This window comes from Bactrocera tryoni, chromosome 5, assembly GCF_016617805.1.
Source record: "Bactrocera tryoni isolate S06 chromosome 5, CSIRO_BtryS06_freeze2, whole genome shotgun sequence".
NCBI lineage: Eukaryota > Metazoa > Arthropoda > Insecta > Diptera > Tephritidae > Bactrocera > Bactrocera tryoni.
This window is the reverse complement of record NC_052503.1, coordinates 15,850,402-15,871,572: the sequence shown is the minus strand read 5'-3', so window position 1 is coordinate 15,871,572 and position 21,171 is coordinate 15,850,402. Positions and strand designations below refer to the sequence as shown.

The following is a 21,171-nucleotide window of genomic DNA, read 5'->3' as shown; positions in this document are numbered from 1 at the left end:
AAAAAAAAACAAATTAAAAATAGAAGGCGCTACCATTACTTAAGGGGTTATATGGATTTCCTCGATCAAAAACCGGCATATCTTGACAACCAACTTTGAGAACATGGTATCGATAAAGACGCGTTCAAAGATTTAATGACCTATGTACATATACATATGTGTAACTGAACTCGAGCGCGCAACTTTTCAAGCTGTACCTCCAAAACTATTACTCGATGTTATTAAATGAAACCCATGTAAAACTGTGACTAACTTAATATACCCTGTTCAGGGTATAGAACATAAAAACGTGAACGCCAAATAAAGGAACATTATTTTTTCTCCGTCCGACATTTATCCAAAATTTGTCTAGTTTAATAGATAATGTCTTCAGTTTTCACAGATGCTCAGCAAAATTTACTAATTTAACTACTACTAGTCCTTCATTTTAAATGGCATTTATGCGTTTTCATTTGGACTCTTTTGTCGCTCATTATCGGCAATTTTCTTCAGGTACCGCTCTGAGCATTATTCTTCTTCTATATATGGGCGAAGACACCGCATACGCGGTTATAGCCGAGTTTCCAACAGCGGTCTTGCCAACCGAGTGGAGGTCTTCCTCTTCTTCTACTCTCCCTGGCGGGTACTGCGTCGAATACTCTCAGAGCTGGAGTGTTTTCATCCATTCGGACGACATAACGTAGCCAACGTAGCCGCTGTCTCTGAATTTGCTGAACTAAATCGATGTCATCGTATATCTCATAGAGCTCATCGTTCCATCGACTGTGGTATTCGCCGTTGCCAATGCGCAAAGGACCATAAATCTTCCGCAGATCCTTTCTCACGAAAATTAGTAACGTCGACTCATCAGTTGTTGTCATCGTCCAAGCCTCTGCACCATATAGTAGGACGGAAATTATAAATGACTTATAGAGTTTGGTTTTTGTTCTTCGAGAGAGGACTTTACTTCTCAATTGCCTAGTCAGTCCAAAGTATCACCTGTTTGTAAGAGCAATCCTGCGTTGGATTTCCAGGCTGACATTGTTGGTGGTGTTAATGTTGGTTCCTAAATAGACGAAATTATCTATAACTTCAAAGTTATGACTGTCAACAGTGACGTGGCACCCAAGTCGCGAGTGCGACGACTGTGTGTTTGATGACAGGAGATATTTAAGCTTGTCCTCCTCCCAGACCACCTTAGCCAGTCTGAAGGAAACAGAACTAACGGGGTGTTTATTGAGGCCAATGATAGCAATATCATCGGCGTACGCCAATAGTTGTACACTCTTATAGAAGATTGTACCTTCAAAAAAGTCCCTGTGTAAACTGGCAATTAGCCAACCCAAAAAATTATAAATAATCATTGTTTATTCGCAAAAGAAAAATTGTGTATTATATGATTTGCGTTTTGTTTTTGCTTTTGTTTGCATTAATTCAATTTGGATGAATATCCGTTTCGCATAAATTATTATGTATTTATTGTTGCATGCACACAGATGAATTGATTGCCGTAATACGATATACATACGTGTATGTGTGTATGTATATATGTATGTATGGTCAAATTAGAAATAAAGTATAATAACATTATAACAATAAAGTCCGCCAGATGAGCTTAATTAGCATTATTCATGCGACGCCAAGGCGATTGGGAAGCACAACTTGAAGATGCGAGCTTTAATAATGCAATTGACTCTATACTTACGTTACAGCACTTTAATACATATATTGTAGTTGTTGCATTTGATTAGTTTGCATGTTGGCCTCTGGAGAGGACAGTGACTGATGGGTTCGCAACCACCTTGTTATTTAATATGCTCGTAAATAAAAAAAATATAATGAATGTGAAATGGAGTTGAGCGGAAAATTATAGCAAAAGTCATAGGTAACCGACAGAAAAAACCGTTACTTGTTAGTGATATGCTTTTCAGATCAGGTTTCCAACGCATAACGAGCTCTGCAGCAGCAACAGACAATCGAAACTTCTGTTGTTTTCCACAGCAGGTAGCTTTACATAACTGCAATTGATTAGACATTTTATCCAGCCAAGGATTTTGACAATCGACATCTGTCTTCAAATTTGTTTGGATAATGTTTTTTGCCACTGTACAGCATTAACTGACCCCATTGCCACGCTACGGACGGCATATTGTGAAGTTCCCTCGATATGTAGTTGGAGAACGTCAACCTAGAAGCGAAAGCGCTGGATGTCGGCCTTGATTGGGTAGCTGTTCACAAGAAAGGGTGTGTGAGACGAGGTGTTATCGTGGTGCAACTTCCAATCGGCTGTGATGACTTGTCAAGCCCAATTCGTTTGAGTCTCTTGAGGACTTCCACGTAAATCTTAGCGTTGACGGTTTGTCCAGGAAGAACAAATTCATGGTGGGCGATGTCTAAGTTCAAAACTTTGCGCACACGAGTCACATTGTCGGTGTTTGTCGAAGTCGCAGGTCTCCCAGCACTGTCTTCATCAGCGACCACTTCTCGGCCCTCCAAAAAGGCCAGGTGCAACTTAAACACACCACTCTTGCTAAATCAATATCTGGGTAAGCCTGCTTGATCATATCAAACGTCTCTGTCGCAGATTTACTGTGTTTCACACAGAAATTAATCGCGTGCCTCTGCTCTATCGAACGCTGCATTTTCGGCTTGAACCACTCACAGAAACACGTCGCGCGAAAATGTTTGTCCTGACTCTCCAGGTGCTCGAAGATAACTGACCAGCCGCTTGTTCGTTAGCTAGGAACGCCCTCTACGGAATCCAGTCGGTCCGCGTACTCTCCGAAGTGCAGTCGCGGCGGAAGAAAATCAGTCCTATTACTTTCCGGACAAACCCTATAGTCTTGTCTTTTGGTGACTGTGGTTTAAACCTAAAGGCAGGTAGTATTGAAAATGCAGTCCAGTGTGGAGTCGCACTGCGGCCAAATACCGCACCCACTGTACGGCAGAGGTTTTAGGTCGGCCTCGAAGCCGACCATGGTGGAAATGGTATCCCTTCTACCTGACCAATTGGAACCAAATAGTACTTACAAAAAGCTTGTATTATTTGGAGTGCTGATCTATGTGCTTTTAAGCACCCTGGGGTAAGGTCGTCGTCAGGTGCTCACGTAAAAAATACAACGACTGTTGCTCGATTTCGCCATGCCATAATTCGTGGTCTTATTCAAAAACCAACTGTGAGAGGACGATTCTAGTAGTAGTCAACCATACAACGTTACTAGAAGACATTGAACAATCCGCACTCCCTCCAAAGCTGAAGAGGTCGACCATGAATTCCCTGAGCGGTTGGCAGTGGAGGTCGACGTCAAAATTCTAAGTTAAAAAATATTAAGCAGGCTCATTACTGTAACTTAAAAATATTTTAAAAAATTGATTAAATTTAATTTTGAATTCATTTGCAACCCTGTCTAAAATAACCAAACAGCTGTGATAATCACCGGCGACGCTGAAAACGAATTATTCGTGTTATTGTTGTTATGTGAAACGTGAATGTGTGATTATTGTAATTGAATAGCTTCTGCAATTTCATAAATACAAAACGGTGTGACTAATAAGTATAAACGTTTGCATAGAAGAATAGTGCACATATTTGAATTGTAAATGCAAAACCAAAGTTTTGAAACATAAAGTTTGGCAAAATTATTAACTAAGAATTTTCACCTCTACTATGAACCTAATCATAACAATATCACGCGATTTGCATACTTTAAGATAATCACAACGAATGAAATTTATGAATTGATTTGAACAGCTTTTCAAGCGGAATGTATAGAATTGCAGCTACGAAATCCATTGTGTTGACCACTGTCGCTGTAGCTGGACGTGTTTGTTTGTATACTATTCCATTCTGCTGTACACTTTTCTTCCGGTGTGCATAGTAATCGGAACACTTTCAACATAACACGTCTAAAGTTCAATTAAATTAAAGCAATAATAGTTGGCACAAAATGGTTGCACAATCAAAGCTAAGTCAAGTTTTCAGTTATGAATCCTGGATACATGCCGTTTCTGGAGCAGCCGTAAGTGTGTTCAAAAAATGTTTACACCCCAATAGCTTTAAAATCAACTATAATTTGTATAATTTTCAGGGTGGCTGCATTGCTATGAGCACTTTCTATCCACTTGACACCGTTCGCTCGCGTTTACAACGTAAGTTGAATGTGCAAATGATATGAACTTTGCACCATTAACCACGTATGTATACGTTTGATATATGTATATTTGGTGTGAGGTGTTTGCACTGTGATAGTTTTTAGCGAACAAAAAGTCAACTATAAGCAGATGTATTAATTTGGTAAATTTTTCAGTTGAAGATCCAGATAAAAATGGCGAGGCGCGTAGTACCATAAAAGTTATTAAAGAGATTATAACTGGCGAAGGCTTCCAGGCATTGTATCGCGGTTTGGGACCGGTTCTGCAAAGCCTGTGTATTTCAAATTTTGTATATTTTTATACATTCCACAGGTGGGTTTTACTTATTATTACTTATAGTTCACCTCTTAAAAATTATTTGTTTTTCCTAACAGCTTAAAAGCTTTAACTGCGAACAGCAAGCAACAGTCTGCTTTAAAGGATCTATTCCTAGGCACAATTGCTGGTATTATTAATGTATTTACTACCACCCCGTTTTGGGTCGTAAACACGCGTGTTCGAATGCGTAATGTAGCAGGAACTTCAGATGATGTCAATAAACACTACAACAATTTGATTAGCGGTCTGTTGTATGTTGCTAAAACTGAAGGCATTCGCGGTCTATGGTCTGGTACTATACCGTCACTAATGCTTGTCTCGAATCCAGCTTTGCAGTTCATGATGTATGAACTATTAAAACGTAATCTAACGAAATTCACAGGCACTGAGATATCAAGTTTGGGTTTCTTCTTAATTGGTGCGCTTGCCAAAGCTTTTGCTACTGTACTCACATATCCTTTACAACTAGTCCAGACGAAACAACGTCATCGCACAAATACCACTCAAGAGAACAAAAAATCAGCTCCAGCATCAAATGACGCGAGTATGATGGCAATTATGTTGAATATACTACAACATCAAGGTTTTAAGGGTCTTTTCCGTGGTTTGGAAGCAAAAATATTACAAACCGTCTTAACGGCGGCGCTTATGTTCATGATTTATGAGAACATTTCATCCACGGTGAAAGTGTTGTTAAATAGGACACCTACAGCGCTCAAATAGATTTAAAAATATTCACTTTGTGGATATTCTTACAAGTACATATAATTTATTTATATTTTTTCTTTAATGGTGTGATTATTATTTATACATGTATATAAATTGAATTGAATGGTATAAAAGTTCTAAAACAATTTTGAATTGAATATTGTGTATAAAGAGAACTTTGTTAAAAAGGCTTTTGCTGTGTTTGGGAGTTTTTTGTTATAACTATAATTTGCTAAAAAATAATGATTTTGTTGTATTTTTTGATTATAAATTAAGTAAAGATTGCTTAAAATAAGAGGTTTGTTGCTGTTGTATTTTGTTTTAGCATAAAAAATTTAATATTTGAGTGCTTCTTTCCATGTGCCATATATAAATAAATAAGTTTAGAGAGACAATATCTTCAGATTATTTCGAGTATGAGGTGTCCGATTTCAATTATTTGCTTTAATCAGATTTATATGGAACACATACATAATATATTGCTATTCTTGTTTATTACTTACCGACTTGTACCACAAAAAACATATTTCGATAAAATTCAGTTTAATTATCTTTAATGATACATCGCTACAAATCAGTAAGAAATTTTCTGTCATTCTTCAGTTGTCGGCACATCCTTTTGAATTTCATCATCGTTAACGGTTTGTTCACTTTTGTTGTCAACTTGTTTATCATCATTTTTAGAAGCTTCCGTCAATTGCGAGCCTTTGTCTTTAGAAAGTTCCACGGAATCTGCTTCATTTTGTTTTTCGTCTTTCTCTTCATTTAGGTCTCCATCTTTGCTATTTGCCAACTCCACCAAATTATATTTCTTGTATTTCAAATAACTATCCAGCACGGATAAACAGCATAACCCCTTAATCACCTCTACAACTATAGTTTTTGCAGCATTTTTGAGATCCACACGATTTTTTATATTCTTTGATTGAACCAGCGCAGCTAGATCATGAATAACATCGTCACGTTTGAGATCATTGTTATAGCGCTTGTTGAAAATAATCGCAAAGGTAGTGCCTTCTTTCAGAAAATATTTGTCAAAAAGTACACCACCGGCGCTATTGATATCTGTTAAATTGGCACGACATACCACTTCAACGGGTACTAGGCGCAGTAAGAAGCGTGATTTCTGCTCACGGGTTTTCGCAACATCGCTGATAATCCGTGTTCCCAGTTCCACTGGATCTGGTAATGTAGTACGAATGAAGACGCAATTGGTTGCGCCTGTATCCACCACTTGGAAACGTTGTTTGACGGTATTTTTATTCTCCTTCGTCGACTTTGTAGCATCGATTTCTTTCTGTAAATCATCTGTTATATCACCCACATCTTCGGACTCTGGTTCTTTATCCAGGGTAGACGTGATGACATCTTTATCCTTTGGGCCATATAATTCATCGGCATAGTGGTTCAGTACGTTATATGCTTCTCGTACACAGTCCTTTTCACGGAAGTTACAGGTGGCCAGGAAACCGCGTTGACCCACTTCTAGGAACTGACGCTTATTACTTTTGAAATAATTTTTTTGCTTGAAATGGGAAAACTTTTGCTTTTTTGCTGCCGGCCCACTCATTTTTAATATATATTTATTTTAACAGAGAAAATAATATTGTTTTGGTTTTGAGAAAGGGCGGCATGTGTTTTAGCCGATAGAGCGATTTAACAAACCGCAGAGTTGCAGTTATGATAATTCTTGTACTAGAGACATAAAATATAAGACAAAAAATTTATAAGAAAAATGAATTTCTTATAATTCAATTAAACAGAATAATTCGTTAAGAAATTTTCCAGTAAACAAATGTTAACTTTTTATTTAATAAATTATTTTTACTAATACAAAAACGCTATTGCTTGGCATTTATTATTTTGTTTATTGGAACTGGCAGCTCTACGAATCACAGCCAATTTCACAATCATCCCTTTTCGTGTTCTACTTTCGTCGTCCGTTCGTCTGCTTCGTTCATTTCAATTTTGTTCGCCGATGGGAGAGGTTCATTTTTGTGGAAATACTTCGCTTTTGGTGGGAAATGTTTCCGGTGAAGTTTTAACAAAATGGCGGATGTACGCCAAGTAAATCTTCTCACATCCAATAGTAAATGATTAAATTTTTTGGATATAAGAACGAAAGGTATTTAATTGATGTATAATCTAATTTAAGAAATAGTTATTTCTTGAAAATTTGACAATTTGTGCACGATGTATCTCCAGAGACACAGAAATGTCTGTGCTATGGTCGCATTTTGAACGTGCTAAAGAAACAAATTTTGCTACCCATTAGCATCGTTAGGTTACACCGAAAACCATTACTGTAACCATGGAATTCCAGAGTAGGACAACTAAAATCCGAAATACCATATATTTATTAGAAAATCGATTAAGACAGGAACATAAATTTTGATTTTTTCTTTGGTTTTAGTGAAATTGTTACAAGATGTATTTATACAATTTGACATTACAAAAGGGTACCGGTGTTACCCACGCCGTACATGGGAACTTCTCTGGTGGTAAACATCAAGAGGTTATCCTTTCTCGTGGCAAATCTCTTGAATTGGTACGTCCAGATTCGAATACCGGCAAAGTACATACTGTCTTGTCAGTAGAGGTCTTTGGATGCATACGTGCGTTGATGTCATTCAGATTGACGGGTGGAACCAAAGGTGAGTGCACAGATACCAAATTTGAATATATTTTTTTGGCACGAATCCCTATTGAACTTTCATAATCAATTGAAAACTTCAATAAGACTTATATAACCGTCTAAGTGCAAAAGAAAATAGCTTGGCGTCGCATTTGATATGGTTTTGTGCCATATTGAATTGAAACTCTGAGTAACATGTTAAACTTAAAATTTTCAATATTAAGTACAGTATTATTGACAATATATATTATTTTCAGATTATATTGTTGTTGGTTCAGACTCGGGACGGATTGTCATACTTGAGTATAACCCAGCTAAGAACTCTTTAGATAAAGTTCATCAAGAGACTTTTGGAAAATCTGGATGCCGGCGCATTGTGCCGGGTCAATATTTCGCGATTGACCCTAAAGGTCGTGCTGTTATGATTGGCGCTGTAGAAAAACAAAAGTTAGCCTACATTCTTAATCGTGATACTCAAGCACGTCTTACAATTTCATCACCTTTAGAAGCACATAAGTCGAATACACTCACTTATCATATGGTAGGAGTGGATGTTGGTTTCGATAATCCTTTGTTCGCATGTTTGGAAATCGATTACGAAGAGGCCGACAACGATCCAACAGGTATACAAGAAAAGATCATATTTATACTTTTTATTTGCACTTTATAGACATGCCGGTTGAGTAGATTAAACACACAGTTGGTTTGGCAAAGTGCTATATAAATTGGCTACTAACCATTGGTATTTGTATGAAACTATTTTGCAAATACTTCACTGATATGTCGCCTACAAGTAAATATAATATATAACTTTGTTCATCAATGAAATTGAACTTTGTAAGCACTTTTTAGACATGCCAATTAAGTGGCTCAACGACTTAATTGGCTTGGCAAAGTGCTATAAAAATTTTATCGTCTGAACCATTGGTATTTGTAGCAAAATTATTTGCAAATACTTCACTGATTTGATGTTAACATTAAAATATTCTTAAATGTAACAGTCATTTCGATATATGGCAGCAATTCTAAAATTATTTCTTTAACATTGCAGGTGAAGCAGCGCAACGCACACAACAAACATTAACTTTTTACGAATTGGATCTTGGTCTCAACCACGTGGTGCGCAAGTACTCTGAACCATTAGAGGAACATGCAAACTTTCTTATATCTGTTCCTGGCGGCAATGACGGTCCTTCTGGTGTACTGATTTGTTCAGAAAATTACCTCACATATAAGAATTTGGGAGACCAGCATGACATACGTTGTCCCATACCACGTCGACGCAATGATTTGGACGATCCTGATCGAGGCATGATATTCATTTGTTCTGCAACACATCGCACAAAGAGCATGTATTTCTTTTTGGTGCAAACCGAACAGGGCGATATATTTAAGGTCACACTCGAAACGGATGACGATGTGGTATCTGAGATAAAGCTCAAATATTTCGATACTGTACCGCCGGCAATTGCTATGTGCGTATTGAAAACGGGTTTCCTCTTTGTAGCTTGTGAATTTGGCAACCAGTAAGTTCAAAATAAGTGGAAACAAAAGCAAATGTCGTATAACTTGTATTTTTTTTATAGTTATCTTTATCAAATTGCGCATCTCGGCGACGATGATGATGAGCCCGAATTCAGCTCAGCTATGCCACTTGAAGAGGGTGAAACATTCTTCTTTGCGCCACGTCCACTGAAAAATCTAGTTCTGGTAGATGAAATACCTTCATTTGCGCCTATAATTACGTCACAAGTAGCTGATTTGGCCAATGAAGATACACCACAATTGTATGTGTTGTGCGGTCGGGGACCACGTTCTACCATGCGTGTGCTGCGCCACGGCTTGGAAGTCAGCGAAATGGCTGTATCAGAACTGCCAGGCAACCCTAACGCTGTATGGACGGTTAAGAAACGCATTGACGGTTAGTGTTCATGCAGCATTTATATGTCATACTATAGTTATAAGAAGTGAAAGTTGAAAATGCAAGTTAAATACGTGTACAACTTACGCATTGCTTGCATTTTACCTATATTTGTACAATATTTTTAATGTAAACTGGTGTATTTGATGCTTATGTATACGTAATACCATCTCCTCACCCTATGCTACCAAACATCCATGTTCCTCACATTCTACTTTGTACACATAAGATCTTAAGTCCTTTAAGTCCTACATGCAAAAGCACCTAATTAGAAGAACATAAAAATCAAACACCAGTTCTCTTCTATTTCAGGCGGTTAACTCTTGCATTGTGTTGTGCCGGTCGGCGTGACTGTCGAGTTACTTGTGCATAAAATTATTATGAAATGATTTAATGATATACACATGCCGGTTATTAAACTGTGCGTGCGTACAATTAGTTAAATTGTCTTAAATAGCATCACAAATATAGGTAAGGCAACATTTCTTGAAATCACTGATTTTTTGATCAGTGTAGTGTTTTAAGCTGATTTTATGAAAACATGATACAGATACTAAACAAAGCGATAAACAAAGGTTGTGCGTGCGTGTGTATGTGTGTTGGCAATGAATATAAAATGATGTTACTTATCCGTGTTTCAACTGATTTTCTTTGATTAAAACTAAGGTTATCTGATTATTCATTGTCAACAGATATATTTATATATATCTAATTATTAAAAAAAACTTAAAGAAAACAGCGTTCTAACCCCGCATTTCGCAAATCTTTGGTCTTCTCTTCTAGATGAATTCGATGCTTATATAATAGTGTCGTTCGTGAATGCTACGTTGGTTTTAAGTATCGGCGAGACCGTTGAAGAGGTAACGGATAGCGGTTTCTTAGGCACAACGCCTACACTGAGCTGTTCCTCATTGGGCGATGATGCGCTGGTTCAAGTATACCCCGATGGTATACGTCATATACGCTCCGATAAGCGTGTGAACGAATGGAAAGCGCCAGGCAAGAAATCGATCACAAAATGTGCAGTAAATCAACGCCAAGTTGTAATTACACTGTCAGGAAGGGAGCTCGTTTACTTCGAAATGGATGCGGTAAGTACATATGTTTTGTTTCAAGCATAAATTCACAAAAAATTCATTATGATGACAAAAACACCTTAAAGAACAATCGTGTTGAGACACTTTGTGTCCTGCAGTGCTGACTAAACACAAAATATAATTTATATATAATATTAGTGGAAAATTTATACTAATGCAGACATTTGTAACTTTTAGACTGGTGAGCTTAATGAATACACTGAGCGTTCGGAAATGCCCAATGAAATAATGTGCATGGCGCTGGGTCAAGTACCTGAAGGTGAGCAGCGTTCTTGGTTTTTAGCCGTCGGCTTAGCTGATAATACCGTGCGAATTATCTCACTGGATCCCAATAATTGTCTCTCGCCTTGCTCCATGCAAGCGTTGCCATCACCCGCCGAGTCGCTTTGCATTGTAGAAATGGGTCATACGGAAAATACCACGACTGGTGCAAATGATGAACCCACTGAACGTAGCGCCAACACGTCTACAAAGGGTACAATTTACTTGAATATCGGTCTAAGCAATGGTGTACTGCTGCGTACAGTACTCGATCCAGTGTCTGGCGATTTAGCTGACACGCGTACACGTTATTTAGGCTCACGTCCAGTGAAGCTATTTCGCATACGCATGCAAGGCTCTGAAGCTGTGCTTGCCATGTCCAGTCGTACTTGGCTTTCGTATTATCACCAAAATCGTTTCCATTTAACGCCGTTGTCGTATGAAACATTGGAGTATGCTTCGGGTTTCTCCAGTGAACAGTGTAGCGAAGGTATTGTGGCCATTTCAACGAATACTTTGCGTATTTTGGCTTTGGAAAAGTTAGGCGCCGTTTTTAATCAAGTATCATTTCCTCTCGAATACACGCCACGCGCCTTTGCAATCCATCCCGACACTGGACGGATGATTATTGCCGAGACCGATCACAATGCGTACACAGATGAGACGAAGAATGCGCGTAAACAGCAAATGGCGGAAGAAATGCGCATGGCAGCTGGCGATGAGGAACGTGAGTTGGCCAACGAAATGGCGAATGCATTTATCAATGAAATTTTGCCCGAAGAAACATTCTCTTCACCGAAAGCTGGTCTGGGTTTGTGGGCTTCACAAATACGCGGCTTAGACCCCATACATGGTCATACGTTATTTAAAATACCATTCGTGCAAAATGAGGCGATCATGTCCATGTGCGTACTCAAATTCAATATCGCTGCCGACGGTCGGTACTACCTGGCAGTAGGTGTGGCCAAAGAATTGCAGTTAAATCCGCGCATAACAAATGGCGGCTGCATTGACATCTACAAAATTGATCCGACCTGTTCGAATATTGAGTTTATGCATCGCACTGAAATCGAGGAAGTACCAGGCGCTTTGGCTGGTTTCCAGGGTCGTCTATTGGCTGGCTGCGGACGTATTTTGCGTATTTATGATTTGGGCAAGAAAAAGCTGCTCAGAAAATGCGAGAACAAACACATTCCCTATCAGATTGTCAACATACAGGCGATGGGACATCGTGTCTACGTCTCAGATGTACAGGAGTCCGTCTTCTTTATACGCTATAAGCGCGCAGAAAATCAGCTGATTATATTCGCTGACGACACGCATCCACGTTGGGTAACGGCCACAACTTTACTGGATTATGACACGATTGCCATTGCCGATAAATTCGGAAATATGAGCGTGCAGCGACTGCCGCATTCGGTCACCGATGATGTGGACGAAGATCCAACTGGCACAAAATCGTTGTGGGATCGTGGCCTGCTATCTGGCGCTTCCCAAAAGTCGGAGAATATTTCTTCTTTCCATGTGGGCGAAATTATCATGTCCTTGCAGAAAGCCACTTTAATACCCGGTGGTTCCGAGGCATTAATATACGCCACGCTCAGCGGTACTGTCGGCGCGTTTGTACCATTTACCAGTCGTGAAGATTTCGACTTCTTTCAACATTTGGAAATGCATATGCGTAATGAGAATCCACCGCTATGTGGCCGCGATCATTTGAGCTACCGCAGTTCGTACTACACCGTGAAGAATGTGCTGGATGGTGACTTGTGTGAGCAATATTTGTCTATTGATCCGGCCAAGCAAAAGAGCATTGCCGGCGATATGTTCCGCACGCCGAATCAAATTTGCAAAAAGCTGGAGGACATACGTACACGCTACGCTTTCTAAGGTGAGTTGTTGTGCAGAAAGTGCCTTTACATATTTTTTATGTGATGATCATTGTTCTAAAGTCACATATGTTAGAACCTGAAATCTTTTGATTGCAACAATCCGAACTTACAGCTGATTTTTTTTTAAAGAGCATACTTTACTTAACTTTATTTTTCAAGGTTGCTTATATTTTTTATTTTTCTCTTTTACAGCTTTTTACTTCATTTTCGCTGGTACTGTGGTAATAAAGGATTTTCTTATTTTTAATAGAGGTAAGAACTCCAACGTAGCAACGTTTTTGTTAGCAAATATATTTATTTGGTAAGAGATTTGTGTGCGTTTTATGATGACGAGAATTACCTTGGGACACCTTTGAAAACTGTGATTATTGTAAATTTTTATTCCTGATATTTTCAAACCTCTTACATAATGGAATAATTCTTTTCAAAGTTATTAATTGGTGTCTTCTGTTTTTTTACAGATAAGTGGCGTACTATTAAGATTCATCATTCATGCGACATTTAATTGGCGTTTATAAGGTTAGTATAATTAACGTTTTTTAGGTTATATAAAAAATAATGAACTTTAATGATGACCAATTACCTTGGGACACCTATGAGAATATTTGATTAATAAGGATTATTATTATTACCACTGATTTTTGTTTTAACAATATATTTATTTGACGAAGTATTGCTGAGTTTAAAAACGTGTTTTTTTTTTTCTTTTGCAGTTTAATTGGCTCTAATGTATACTACATATAAGGACACTGCTGAGATTGTTCAAAGGTTAATATTATCTTATTATTATTTTATGCATTTTCAACTTCTTATTGATGATCCAAATATGTTAGACTTATGAATTTATTTGATTAAAATTTTTTTACTGATTTTTTATTGCACTATAATTCAAGTGTTGCTTACTTATGTGCAAAATTATTAACGCAGTTTTTATTTCCTCTTGTTTTATTACAGATCTCAACAGTATTTTGTAAATTTTTATTGAAAAACAACCACTCATGACTGCCCATTTCAAGATGAAAAATATTAATATAATAAATATTTATAGGTTAAGTTCGCTTGCTTATTACTAGTGAAGCATTTATATTTATGTTTAGTATGTATAATCTACGTGTGTATGTTAGAAGCGACTGAACAACCTATTAACTTATCATAAAAATATATACATATACATATAAAAAAAAATTTAAAACTTAAAAACCGAGTTTTATTGAAAATCAAAACTTTGAACAGTAGGTAGCCGAATTTCTCGAAGGCCTTGATATTTTATAGTTTTACTCGAAGGTATTGAGCAGTTCTGTTACCGATATTTCAAGTCTTAGAATATTATGATTTGAAATTTCCGACCATACTACTATCGTTGGGTCTTGGTAAAGGAAACTAACCTGTAATACCAGACCAGGAACTTGGGAGCATTCATAAAACCTATTTGGACAAGATTTCCGTTTCCAAATAATTTGAGAGCTTTAGTGAAAAGATGGCGGATTTATATAAAGCCAGTACACAAAGAACGAGGAGGGTAAAACGCCCCAGGCCCGGTGCTCTACAATATTTTTTTGCACAACTCACTAGAATTGCTGAATCATTGCTGGGCCCGATTTTCTCCTACGTCCCTACTAAGACAAACAAATTTCGAAATGGTGCTGCAAGGAAATTTGAAAGTAATCGCTCCGGTTTAATTCGAAACACGCAAATAATAAAAAAATTTATTTAAAAAAAGAGAAAATAAAAGTTTATTTTCGTTAGCCAAACACATATTTTTCAAAAAAAAAAAATTTCCCATATCCCTATCTCAGCAGATATTTATCTAAAATCGACTCCTAAAATTCGGAGTAGAATTATCTAGCCATTTTACCAGCACTTGTTGAAAGTGCAAAGCAACCCTGTCATTAACCAGGTGATTTTAGAAACTTTGTGCACTGCGTAAATAAACATTCTTATCATAACAATTTGTGCGCAATACCCTGAATTTTCAATAAATACTGCTATAAACACAAAATAATGGATTATGCTCCATTAAATTTGGTAAGAATATTAAATAAAATCACCAAGATGCATATATTTCACATAAAATGTATTTCCAGGCACATTTTCATGAGCGTCGCGCTAATCGCTTTCTCAATCGCCATCGCTACGACGATGCATATAAGGCAATAGAAACCTCGTTGATATATCTACAAGACGCATTTAAATCGGCGTTGATGCCAAAATCCGTTGAATTGCTGAATACACAAAAATGGGAATATCAGAGAAAGTTAAGTCAAATACAAATGCATAAGCAAGAGCATGAAAGTTTGAAGCACAAAGAGATTGTGCCACTATCGGCCACAACAACAAACACACCACCCGTATTATTATTCAGAACAGACAGCAATCTGACTGCACAATCCGTAGCCAAATCCATTGATCGGACAGTACGAGAATTCGACACTAAACTCAACATATCACCAATGAAGCGCACAAACAGCAGAGAAAACAAAGACTATCGCAGTGCAAATGCTAGTGCTGAAGGGCATGGTGGCACACCCAAAGGGTTTGTGAAGGCAATTGCATCAATTGCACAGTCACCATATGAACGGGATGCAGGCAGACCAGCTTTTTACATCACCGATAGCGATGAGATACCCTCGCTAACACCGCTCGAATTACCTTCTTTTGAATATCATTCCTACACCTCAACTCCACCTTTGACTGATTTAAGCGCGAATTTCAATAAATAATAGTTAATTATTAGTTTCAAATATATGACGATCTCTTGCGATCTTGCGAATGGCAATATCCCGACAGCATATGTATTACCTGTATCAAACAAATATACAATATTGTAAGTTTAATTCATTAAAGTATTATAAAAAAAAATTATATTGCTAAATATTTTTATTTCGCTAACAACCCCTGAAGTAAGGCTTCCATGTCGGTTTCCGTTTCGACATTCTTTAATAACAACAGTACCTGCGCTTCCATTTCATTCAACAAAGTTGGCTTACTGTATGTTATAATCAGTGTGTTGTACTGATGGTGCGTGCTAATATTTGCTTGCGACGGAAGCAGATTACAACGGTCCAATTCAGGTACTGAGATTACTTTGTAATACTTCTTATTTGTAGTACGAACAACAATCGCACGTTTATCAGGTTCTGCTGTAACTTGGTATACTTGAATTGGATATGGTAAATTACGTATGCGCCATTCTATGTTCTTCTTGGTGATACGTTTGGAAATCACAGGAGATGAGTTACTTTCCAGAAGCGTGAAATCATTGTTTATACTCGAGTTGTCTGCATCGCCACCGCCAAGGCCCTGATTAATTTGGCGTGGTGTTTCTCCCAATTCGACTTCCCACTCGGGTTCCCCCATTAGTTGCTTGCACTTACGCCACGCTCTTCGTTGCACAATGCCTGTCTCCATGCTATATTCTTCAGCCATTTGCTGGCCATCAGGAAATTTATAGTGTATTTTGCGGCAGTGGCCACTAATCATTGAATGCTTTTCAGCACTACGTAAGTAGTTAAGCCAATTTTCGTAGGACATTTTGCCTTTAAACTAACTTCAATATATATATTTTTTGAATTATGAGTGGCGGAAATTATTTAACTTGACAATATTTATGATAATTGTTATTTTCGAAGTGTTTGATCGAAGTAAATACGTTGCTATCAGCGCACGTTTTGTTTTGAAGCGGTTCCGCGTGCTGCCACGTTAATAATAAGTTTCCAAACAAAAACCAATGATATATAGAAATAAGTAAATATATGTTTTTTATAAATTATAAATGTATTCCGCGTAATTATTCATTTTATTTTATGATTACTTATTATAAATTTAAAAAAAATTGTTTATTTAGTAAAAGACTATGCGATTGCATGCAACCCTGCTACATACAAAGTAGTAACACGAATATTTGCCGGTAATTTTTAATTGTCCTGCTCGCACTCATTAAATTTGAGTTTTAATTTGATATTAAAATGAGTACGCTAATATACCCATGGAAATACACATCATCGACTGAATTTGACCGAACTTCAATCAAAGCAGCGACAAACGCAGTAGCAGCGCAGTTCTATATTTTCACAAATTTCAATCTATAAAAAGTAAGAAATTTAAATTACTAGGGTAATAAGCTAAAAATAGTACAAAAGACAAGGCACGAAACATAAAACATAAAGAGTTTTAAATTATATTGTTTTGTTTTTATTTTCGCCGAAATTATTACAGCTCATCAGAATTGCAGAAGGAAAGTTGTTCCAGAAACCTAGTATTTTGTAAAACGCAGCAAATATGAGTCTTGTCTGGACTTTGATTGCTACATTTCTGTACGCAGAAATTGTCGTAGTTCTGCTCTTGGTTTTGCCTATAGCCAGTCCATACAAATGGAACCGACTCTTCAAATCGAAGTTTCTAGCGATGCTGGCACAGCAGGCGCATCTGTACTTCTTCCTCATTATGGGTGTATTAATTTTATTCCTATTGGATGCTATACGTGAAATGAGGAAGTATTCGTCCCATGAAGCTGGCGGTCACGAACATCTTAATGTCGAAATGCAGCACAGCATGCGTCTCTTCCGTGCACAACGCAACTTTTACATTTCTGGTTTTGCAATTTTCCTTGTGTTAGTCATACGTCGTCTGGTTACGTTGATCTCTGCGCAAGCAAACTTGTTGGCTCAAAGTGAAGCTTCAATGAAGCAGGCACAAAGTGCCACCGCAGCTGCCCGCACATTGATGGCTGAAAAGAGCACAGAGAAGGCGAAGGAAGCCACTGAGGATAGTACACTCACTGAGGTAAGTGACGTGTTATCAAATTGTTTGTTGTTTTATTGGTTCAATTTGTTATTGATTTTGGCTTGGGCTGTACAAAAAAAGAGTTCTTGTACCGAAAAGTGTGCATCAGACAATCTTTTGGATTTTTACCTGAGTAATATATTTTTGAATATATTTTTCACATACTCAGTTTAGTTATAGATGTTTGTAACTTGGAAAAAGCTTGCACAAATTTATTTACTAATCTCCGGCTCTCTATATAAATTACATATTGACATTTTGTCAAGCGACTCTATGGATGTATAGTAAAAAAAAGTTTTTTAACGCTTCCATTGCTTGTATAAAAAACGCATTCGCTAATATTTTTCTATTCACTTCAAGAATATAATTCTTTCGTCTATTCCTTTCGTCGTTTACTCTCACCGGGCAAAATGCACAGATATTAAAGTTGCGGAGACGTGTACAAGGACTCAGTGCCAGCCTCAGCTAAATATTAAAAAAAAAAAACAAGTTTGCTCGCATAAATCACATAAAATAGTATATTTAAAGGAACATTGTATTGTAAATTCCAAGACAAACACACATAGTGTGGACCTTAGCTTTTCTTAGAAAAGAACAAATATGTTAAAAATTATATCACTTTCAGCTCAATGAATTGCGTAAGAAAGTACAAGAACTCACATCTGACTTGAATCGTGAGAAGAAGGATAAAGAAGCTTTAAAATCACAAGCAGAAAGCTTAAACAAGGAGTACGACAGACTTACCGATGAGTACAGCAAATTGCAGAAGAAGATTACCATCAGCGACAGTAGCAGCGGCAAAGGTGGTGAGAAAGATGATTAAACGAACTAAGAAATCAGTACTCGGTACAGAAATATTTATAACTTAACCATTATAAATATATTTTTGCCACCGTGGTACATGTGCTGCAGCTGACACGTTTTAAGCACTGTCGTTAACATCTCAAAGAGACTTGAAGTTTGAACTTGTTAAAATGAAAAGTGATGAGTTTATCTAAATCGAAAAGAATTATCTTAAATAATGTGGATTTATAATAATAGTATATATCAATATTCATATGTACATTAAAAATAACAAAGGACTAATATTTTTAAAGATCAAAATGTTTCTTCTAATTGCTTTGTAGTTCTCTTAAGAATTTATTTTTAGCGTGTTGGTTAATATTTTCTCACATATATATAAACGTATTATTTCCTTTTGTATACATAAATTATGAATTATTAATAAATGCATGTATGCTTGAATTGACATACAAAATTTGCGCCTATTTAGTCAATTAATTATGTTATTTCTCCATGTGCTTAATGACATTTACCCTATTGCAAAAGATTTTTGTGAATGTCATGGAAACCTCCGCTGGTGTGTATCATTTACTATGCGAAATGAACATAAGCACATACACACATATAAGAAAGCTGTTGTGATGATGATTCATTTTTGTTTGATTCGTTTATTAGTACACATCAGCTAACGATGGCATTTAGAATATGCGTGTACATTTAATATTTGAGAAGCGGCTTTAGACATCTTGACTAGTTTTTAATACCTAGATTTTTTTGTTAGAATTCCTTTATCAAATGACTGCTATCTTAATAATTTCATTATTAAAAGATTTTTGCTTTGTATATCATTTGTTATACACAAATAATTTTAAAGTTTAAACTAGGAATATATCTGATAAGCAAGTACACAAAAACACACAATAATAAAATTGCTATCAAATGTAATTACGCTGTTAGTGTACTTTGATAAAGGCGACAATAATTATCGCTTTTTTTCTTTGGACAATGGCTATTCGTTAATTGATTTTAGTCATAAATATTTATTAAGTATATAACGGCACTTAAAGTGATTTACATACAAACTTTATTTCATTTAGTTCTCAAATAAAACATACTTAATTCATGACCACCAAAAACTGACCGAAAAGCTCTCGCTTTCGGCACGCACATAATGCCACCACTTCGGCGGTATATAAAGACAATCACCAGCTTGCAAAGTAACATTATAAAAGGTTGCTTTCACCGCCAACGGAAATTTTTCGAAGTCTAACTGCGCTGCATCCAATTGCGAGGTATTACAAAGCATTTCCGAATCGTGTGCATAAAGATTCGGTGTATCTGCTGGTGCTGCCAAGATTATATGCTTTCTACCAAACACTTGGCACAATAAATTGTGTTCGGGATCATAATGTAACGGTGATATGGTATTCTTAGGACCCAACCACGCTTTTATGGACACGTGCGCAGGACTTTCGGAACCACTCGTACGCAAGATACAATAGTCCGGTATGCGTATATCGGCTTTAAGCGCAGGTATTTGATCGAACAACTCGTGCTGTGCTAAATATTCGATTTCATTGTCAGTGTTTGTGAATTGACGATGGAGAAAGTCACGTATTTTCACTAACTGCTGTGACCATTCATCGGTGGTGTAATTAGAACCAATTTCAATAGGCACTGTGCGATTACCCGCCAGTTTGTGTATGTAATTAAGATCACGCCACTTTTGCAAAGCCGGCCAATGCGTTATCGTGTTGAGTAGCAATGCGGGACGTTCAGTTGTAAAACATTCTGTGCGAAAATCCTCTATTGAGGGACAGTCTAAAACTGGTATGTCGCATTTAAGTTGTTGCCGCTTGAGTGTATCGATGATTGGTAGTGGTGTCTGAGTGTTTTCTTCTTTAAAATAATAAAGAATGTTGTTTTTTTGTCTTATCGTTTACAAAGTTTAAGCTTACCTAAAGCTTCACTAATGTAGTTTGTTAGTTGGATTTGGAACTCGTCACTTCCTTCATACAATCCTTGTGTGCAGCCAATCAGTATAGCCTCGTCGAGCACTTCGGCACAACGCATTAATTGTTTTTGGGAAACACTTTCGCAAAGCAAATAGAATATCTTTTAAACATAATTTCAACAATGCTGCTCTTAAAACCATTTCACTTACTTTAAAATAATTGGATAGAGCATAAATTTTACGCACTTCCAATGGCACTGCACTGAAGTGCCCAGTGTGTATGCGTTCCCAGCATTTCTCCGCTAAACTACAGACCAAGTAGTACACTTCCTCGTTGTATTCATATGTTTTTGAGTTTGCATTTTCAACGTCTGTTGCGGCCAAGCCAAGTATGTAATTTGCTTCAGGCTCATTTTCCAATATAATTTCAATTTCTTTGTATTTTGGCAAATATTTATAAACTTCAGTGCGTTCCTCCATTTGTTTACTATTTTTACACAACTCTCCACAGTTTTTTCTCCACATCTTTTTTATTTGATAGTGGAGAGACAGCTGTTTGCTCTGTGCTGCCGGAGTATTTATTTTATAAGGAATTTAACACAATTGTACCGGACTGAGTGAAAAGAATTGATGTATTTTACAGAATTAAAATATATTTAAATAATAAAAAACATTTAAATTAGTATCAC

The 21,171-nt window shown here is 36.9% G+C and overlaps 7 protein-coding genes across 8 annotated transcripts; 4 read left to right on the top strand and 3 right to left on the bottom strand.

The window, feature by feature from the left end:
* The first annotated feature begins 3,453 nt into the window (after nt 1-3,453).
* On the top strand, nt 3,454-5,245 carry LOC120778599 (peroxisomal membrane protein PMP34). Its single transcript, XM_040110472.1, has 4 exons — nt 3,454-3,998; nt 4,068-4,128; nt 4,287-4,443; nt 4,506-5,245. The coding sequence occupies exons 1-4, from the start codon at nt 3,927-3,929 to the stop codon at nt 5,170-5,172; spliced, it is 957 nt and encodes a 318-aa protein (XP_039966406.1). The 5' UTR covers nt 3,454-3,926; the 3' UTR covers nt 5,173-5,245.
* Nucleotides 5,246-5,689: 444 nt separating this feature from the next.
* Nucleotides 5,690-6,764, bottom strand: LOC120778807 (THUMP domain-containing protein 1 homolog). Its single transcript, XM_040110811.1, has one exon. The coding sequence runs from the start codon at nt 6,725-6,727 to the stop codon at nt 5,750-5,752; it is 978 nt and encodes a 325-aa protein (XP_039966745.1). The 5' UTR covers nt 6,728-6,764; the 3' UTR covers nt 5,690-5,749.
* A 363-nt stretch (nt 6,765-7,127) lies between these two features.
* Nucleotides 7,128-14,134, top strand: LOC120776723 (splicing factor 3B subunit 3). The gene is made up of 11 exons (XM_040107637.1): nt 7,128-7,282; nt 7,571-7,811; nt 8,050-8,415; nt 8,844-9,318; nt 9,379-9,713; nt 10,497-10,804; nt 10,988-12,962; nt 13,156-13,215; nt 13,425-13,482; nt 13,677-13,731; nt 13,918-14,134. The coding sequence occupies exons 2-7, from the start codon at nt 7,586-7,588 to the stop codon at nt 12,959-12,961; spliced, it is 3,684 nt and encodes a 1,227-aa protein (XP_039963571.1). The 5' UTR covers nt 7,128-7,282; nt 7,571-7,585; the 3' UTR covers nt 12,962; nt 13,156-13,215; nt 13,425-13,482; nt 13,677-13,731; nt 13,918-14,134.
* Nucleotides 14,135-14,862: 728 nt separating this feature from the next.
* Nucleotides 14,863-15,747, top strand: LOC120778453. Its single transcript, XM_040110248.1, has 2 exons — nt 14,863-14,988; nt 15,048-15,747. The coding sequence occupies exons 1-2, from the start codon at nt 14,965-14,967 to the stop codon at nt 15,681-15,683; spliced, it is 660 nt and encodes a 219-aa protein (XP_039966182.1). The 5' UTR covers nt 14,863-14,964; the 3' UTR covers nt 15,684-15,747.
* On the bottom strand, nt 15,727-16,643 carry LOC120778454 (protein DPCD). The gene has a single exon (XM_040110249.1). It carries the CDS (start codon nt 16,492-16,494, stop codon nt 15,841-15,843), a length of 654 nt encoding a protein of 217 aa, XP_039966183.1. The 5' UTR covers nt 16,495-16,643; the 3' UTR covers nt 15,727-15,840.
* A 301-nt stretch (nt 16,644-16,944) lies between these two features.
* On the top strand, nt 16,945-18,841 carry LOC120777671 (B-cell receptor-associated protein 31). Its single transcript, XM_040109130.1, has 3 exons — nt 16,945-17,054; nt 17,179-17,745; nt 18,371-18,841. Exons 2-3 carry the CDS (start codon nt 17,242-17,244, stop codon nt 18,566-18,568), a joined length of 702 nt encoding a protein of 233 aa, XP_039965064.1. The 5' UTR covers nt 16,945-17,054; nt 17,179-17,241; the 3' UTR covers nt 18,569-18,841.
* Nucleotides 18,842-19,548: 707 nt separating this feature from the next.
* On the bottom strand, nt 19,549-20,970 carry LOC120777669 (bifunctional peptidase and arginyl-hydroxylase JMJD5). 2 transcript variants are annotated; one of them, XM_040109127.1, is made up of 3 exons: nt 20,693-20,970; nt 20,487-20,643; nt 19,549-20,427 (listed from the first exon to the last, which is right to left on the bottom strand). In XM_040109127.1, the coding sequence occupies exons 1-3, from the start codon at nt 20,960-20,962 to the stop codon at nt 19,649-19,651; spliced, it is 1,206 nt and encodes a 401-aa protein (XP_039965061.1). In that variant the 5' UTR covers nt 20,963-20,970; the 3' UTR covers nt 19,549-19,648. The 2 variants fall into 2 exon arrangements, with proteins under 2 accessions (XP_039965061.1, XP_039965062.1); XM_040109128.1 differs by having other exon boundaries at nt 19,549-20,424.
* Nucleotides 20,971-21,171: the final 201 nt, after the last annotated feature.

What these genes read in the sequence shown, in the direction of transcription:
- LOC120777669 (XM_040109127.1), bottom strand. Translation starts at nt 20,962, where the DNA reads ATGGAGGAACGCACTGAAGTTTATAAATATTTGCCAAAATACAAAGAA. An exon ending in CTCTATCCAATTATTTTAAA is followed by an intron (nt 20,644 to 20,692) that starts GTAAGTGAAATG and finishes TATGTTTAAAAG; the next exon opens with ATATTCTATTTGCTTTGCGA. An exon ending in CTACATTAGTGAAGCTTTAG is followed by an intron (nt 20,428 to 20,486) that starts GTAAGCTTAAAC and finishes ATTATTTTAAAG; the next exon opens with AAGAAAACACTCAGACACCA.
- LOC120776723 (XM_040107637.1), top strand. Translation starts at nt 7,586, where the DNA reads ATGTATTTATACAATTTGACATTACAAAAGGGTACCGGTGTTACCCAC. An exon ending in GGCCGACAACGATCCAACAG is followed by an intron (nt 8,416 to 8,843) that starts GTATACAAGAAA and finishes TTAACATTGCAG; the next exon opens with GTGAAGCAGCGCAACGCACA. An exon ending in GCTTGTGAATTTGGCAACCA is followed by an intron (nt 9,319 to 9,378) that starts GTAAGTTCAAAA and finishes TTTTTTTTATAG; the next exon opens with TTATCTTTATCAAATTGCGC.
- LOC120778453 (XM_040110248.1), top strand. Translation starts at nt 14,965, where the DNA reads ATGGATTATGCTCCATTAAATTTG. An exon ending in ATTATGCTCCATTAAATTTG is followed by an intron (nt 14,989 to 15,047) that starts GTAAGAATATTA and finishes ATGTATTTCCAG; the next exon opens with GCACATTTTCATGAGCGTCG.
- LOC120778599 (XM_040110472.1), top strand. Translation starts at nt 3,927, where the DNA reads ATGGTTGCACAATCAAAGCTAAGTCAAGTTTTCAGTTATGAATCCTGG. An exon ending in CGTTCGCTCGCGTTTACAAC is followed by an intron (nt 4,129 to 4,286) that starts GTAAGTTGAATG and finishes TAAATTTTTCAG; the next exon opens with TTGAAGATCCAGATAAAAAT. An exon ending in TATTTTTATACATTCCACAG is followed by an intron (nt 4,444 to 4,505) that starts GTGGGTTTTACT and finishes TTTTCCTAACAG; the next exon opens with CTTAAAAGCTTTAACTGCGA.
- LOC120778454 (XM_040110249.1), bottom strand. Translation starts at nt 16,494, where the DNA reads ATGTCCTACGAAAATTGGCTTAACTACTTACGTAGTGCTGAAAAGCAT.
- LOC120777671 (XM_040109130.1), top strand. Translation starts at nt 17,242, where the DNA reads ATGAGTCTTGTCTGGACTTTGATTGCTACATTTCTGTACGCAGAAATT. An exon ending in AGGATAGTACACTCACTGAG is followed by an intron (nt 17,746 to 18,370) that starts GTAAGTGACGTG and finishes TATCACTTTCAG; the next exon opens with CTCAATGAATTGCGTAAGAA.
- LOC120778807 (XM_040110811.1), bottom strand. Translation starts at nt 6,727, where the DNA reads ATGAGTGGGCCGGCAGCAAAAAAGCAAAAGTTTTCCCATTTCAAGCAA.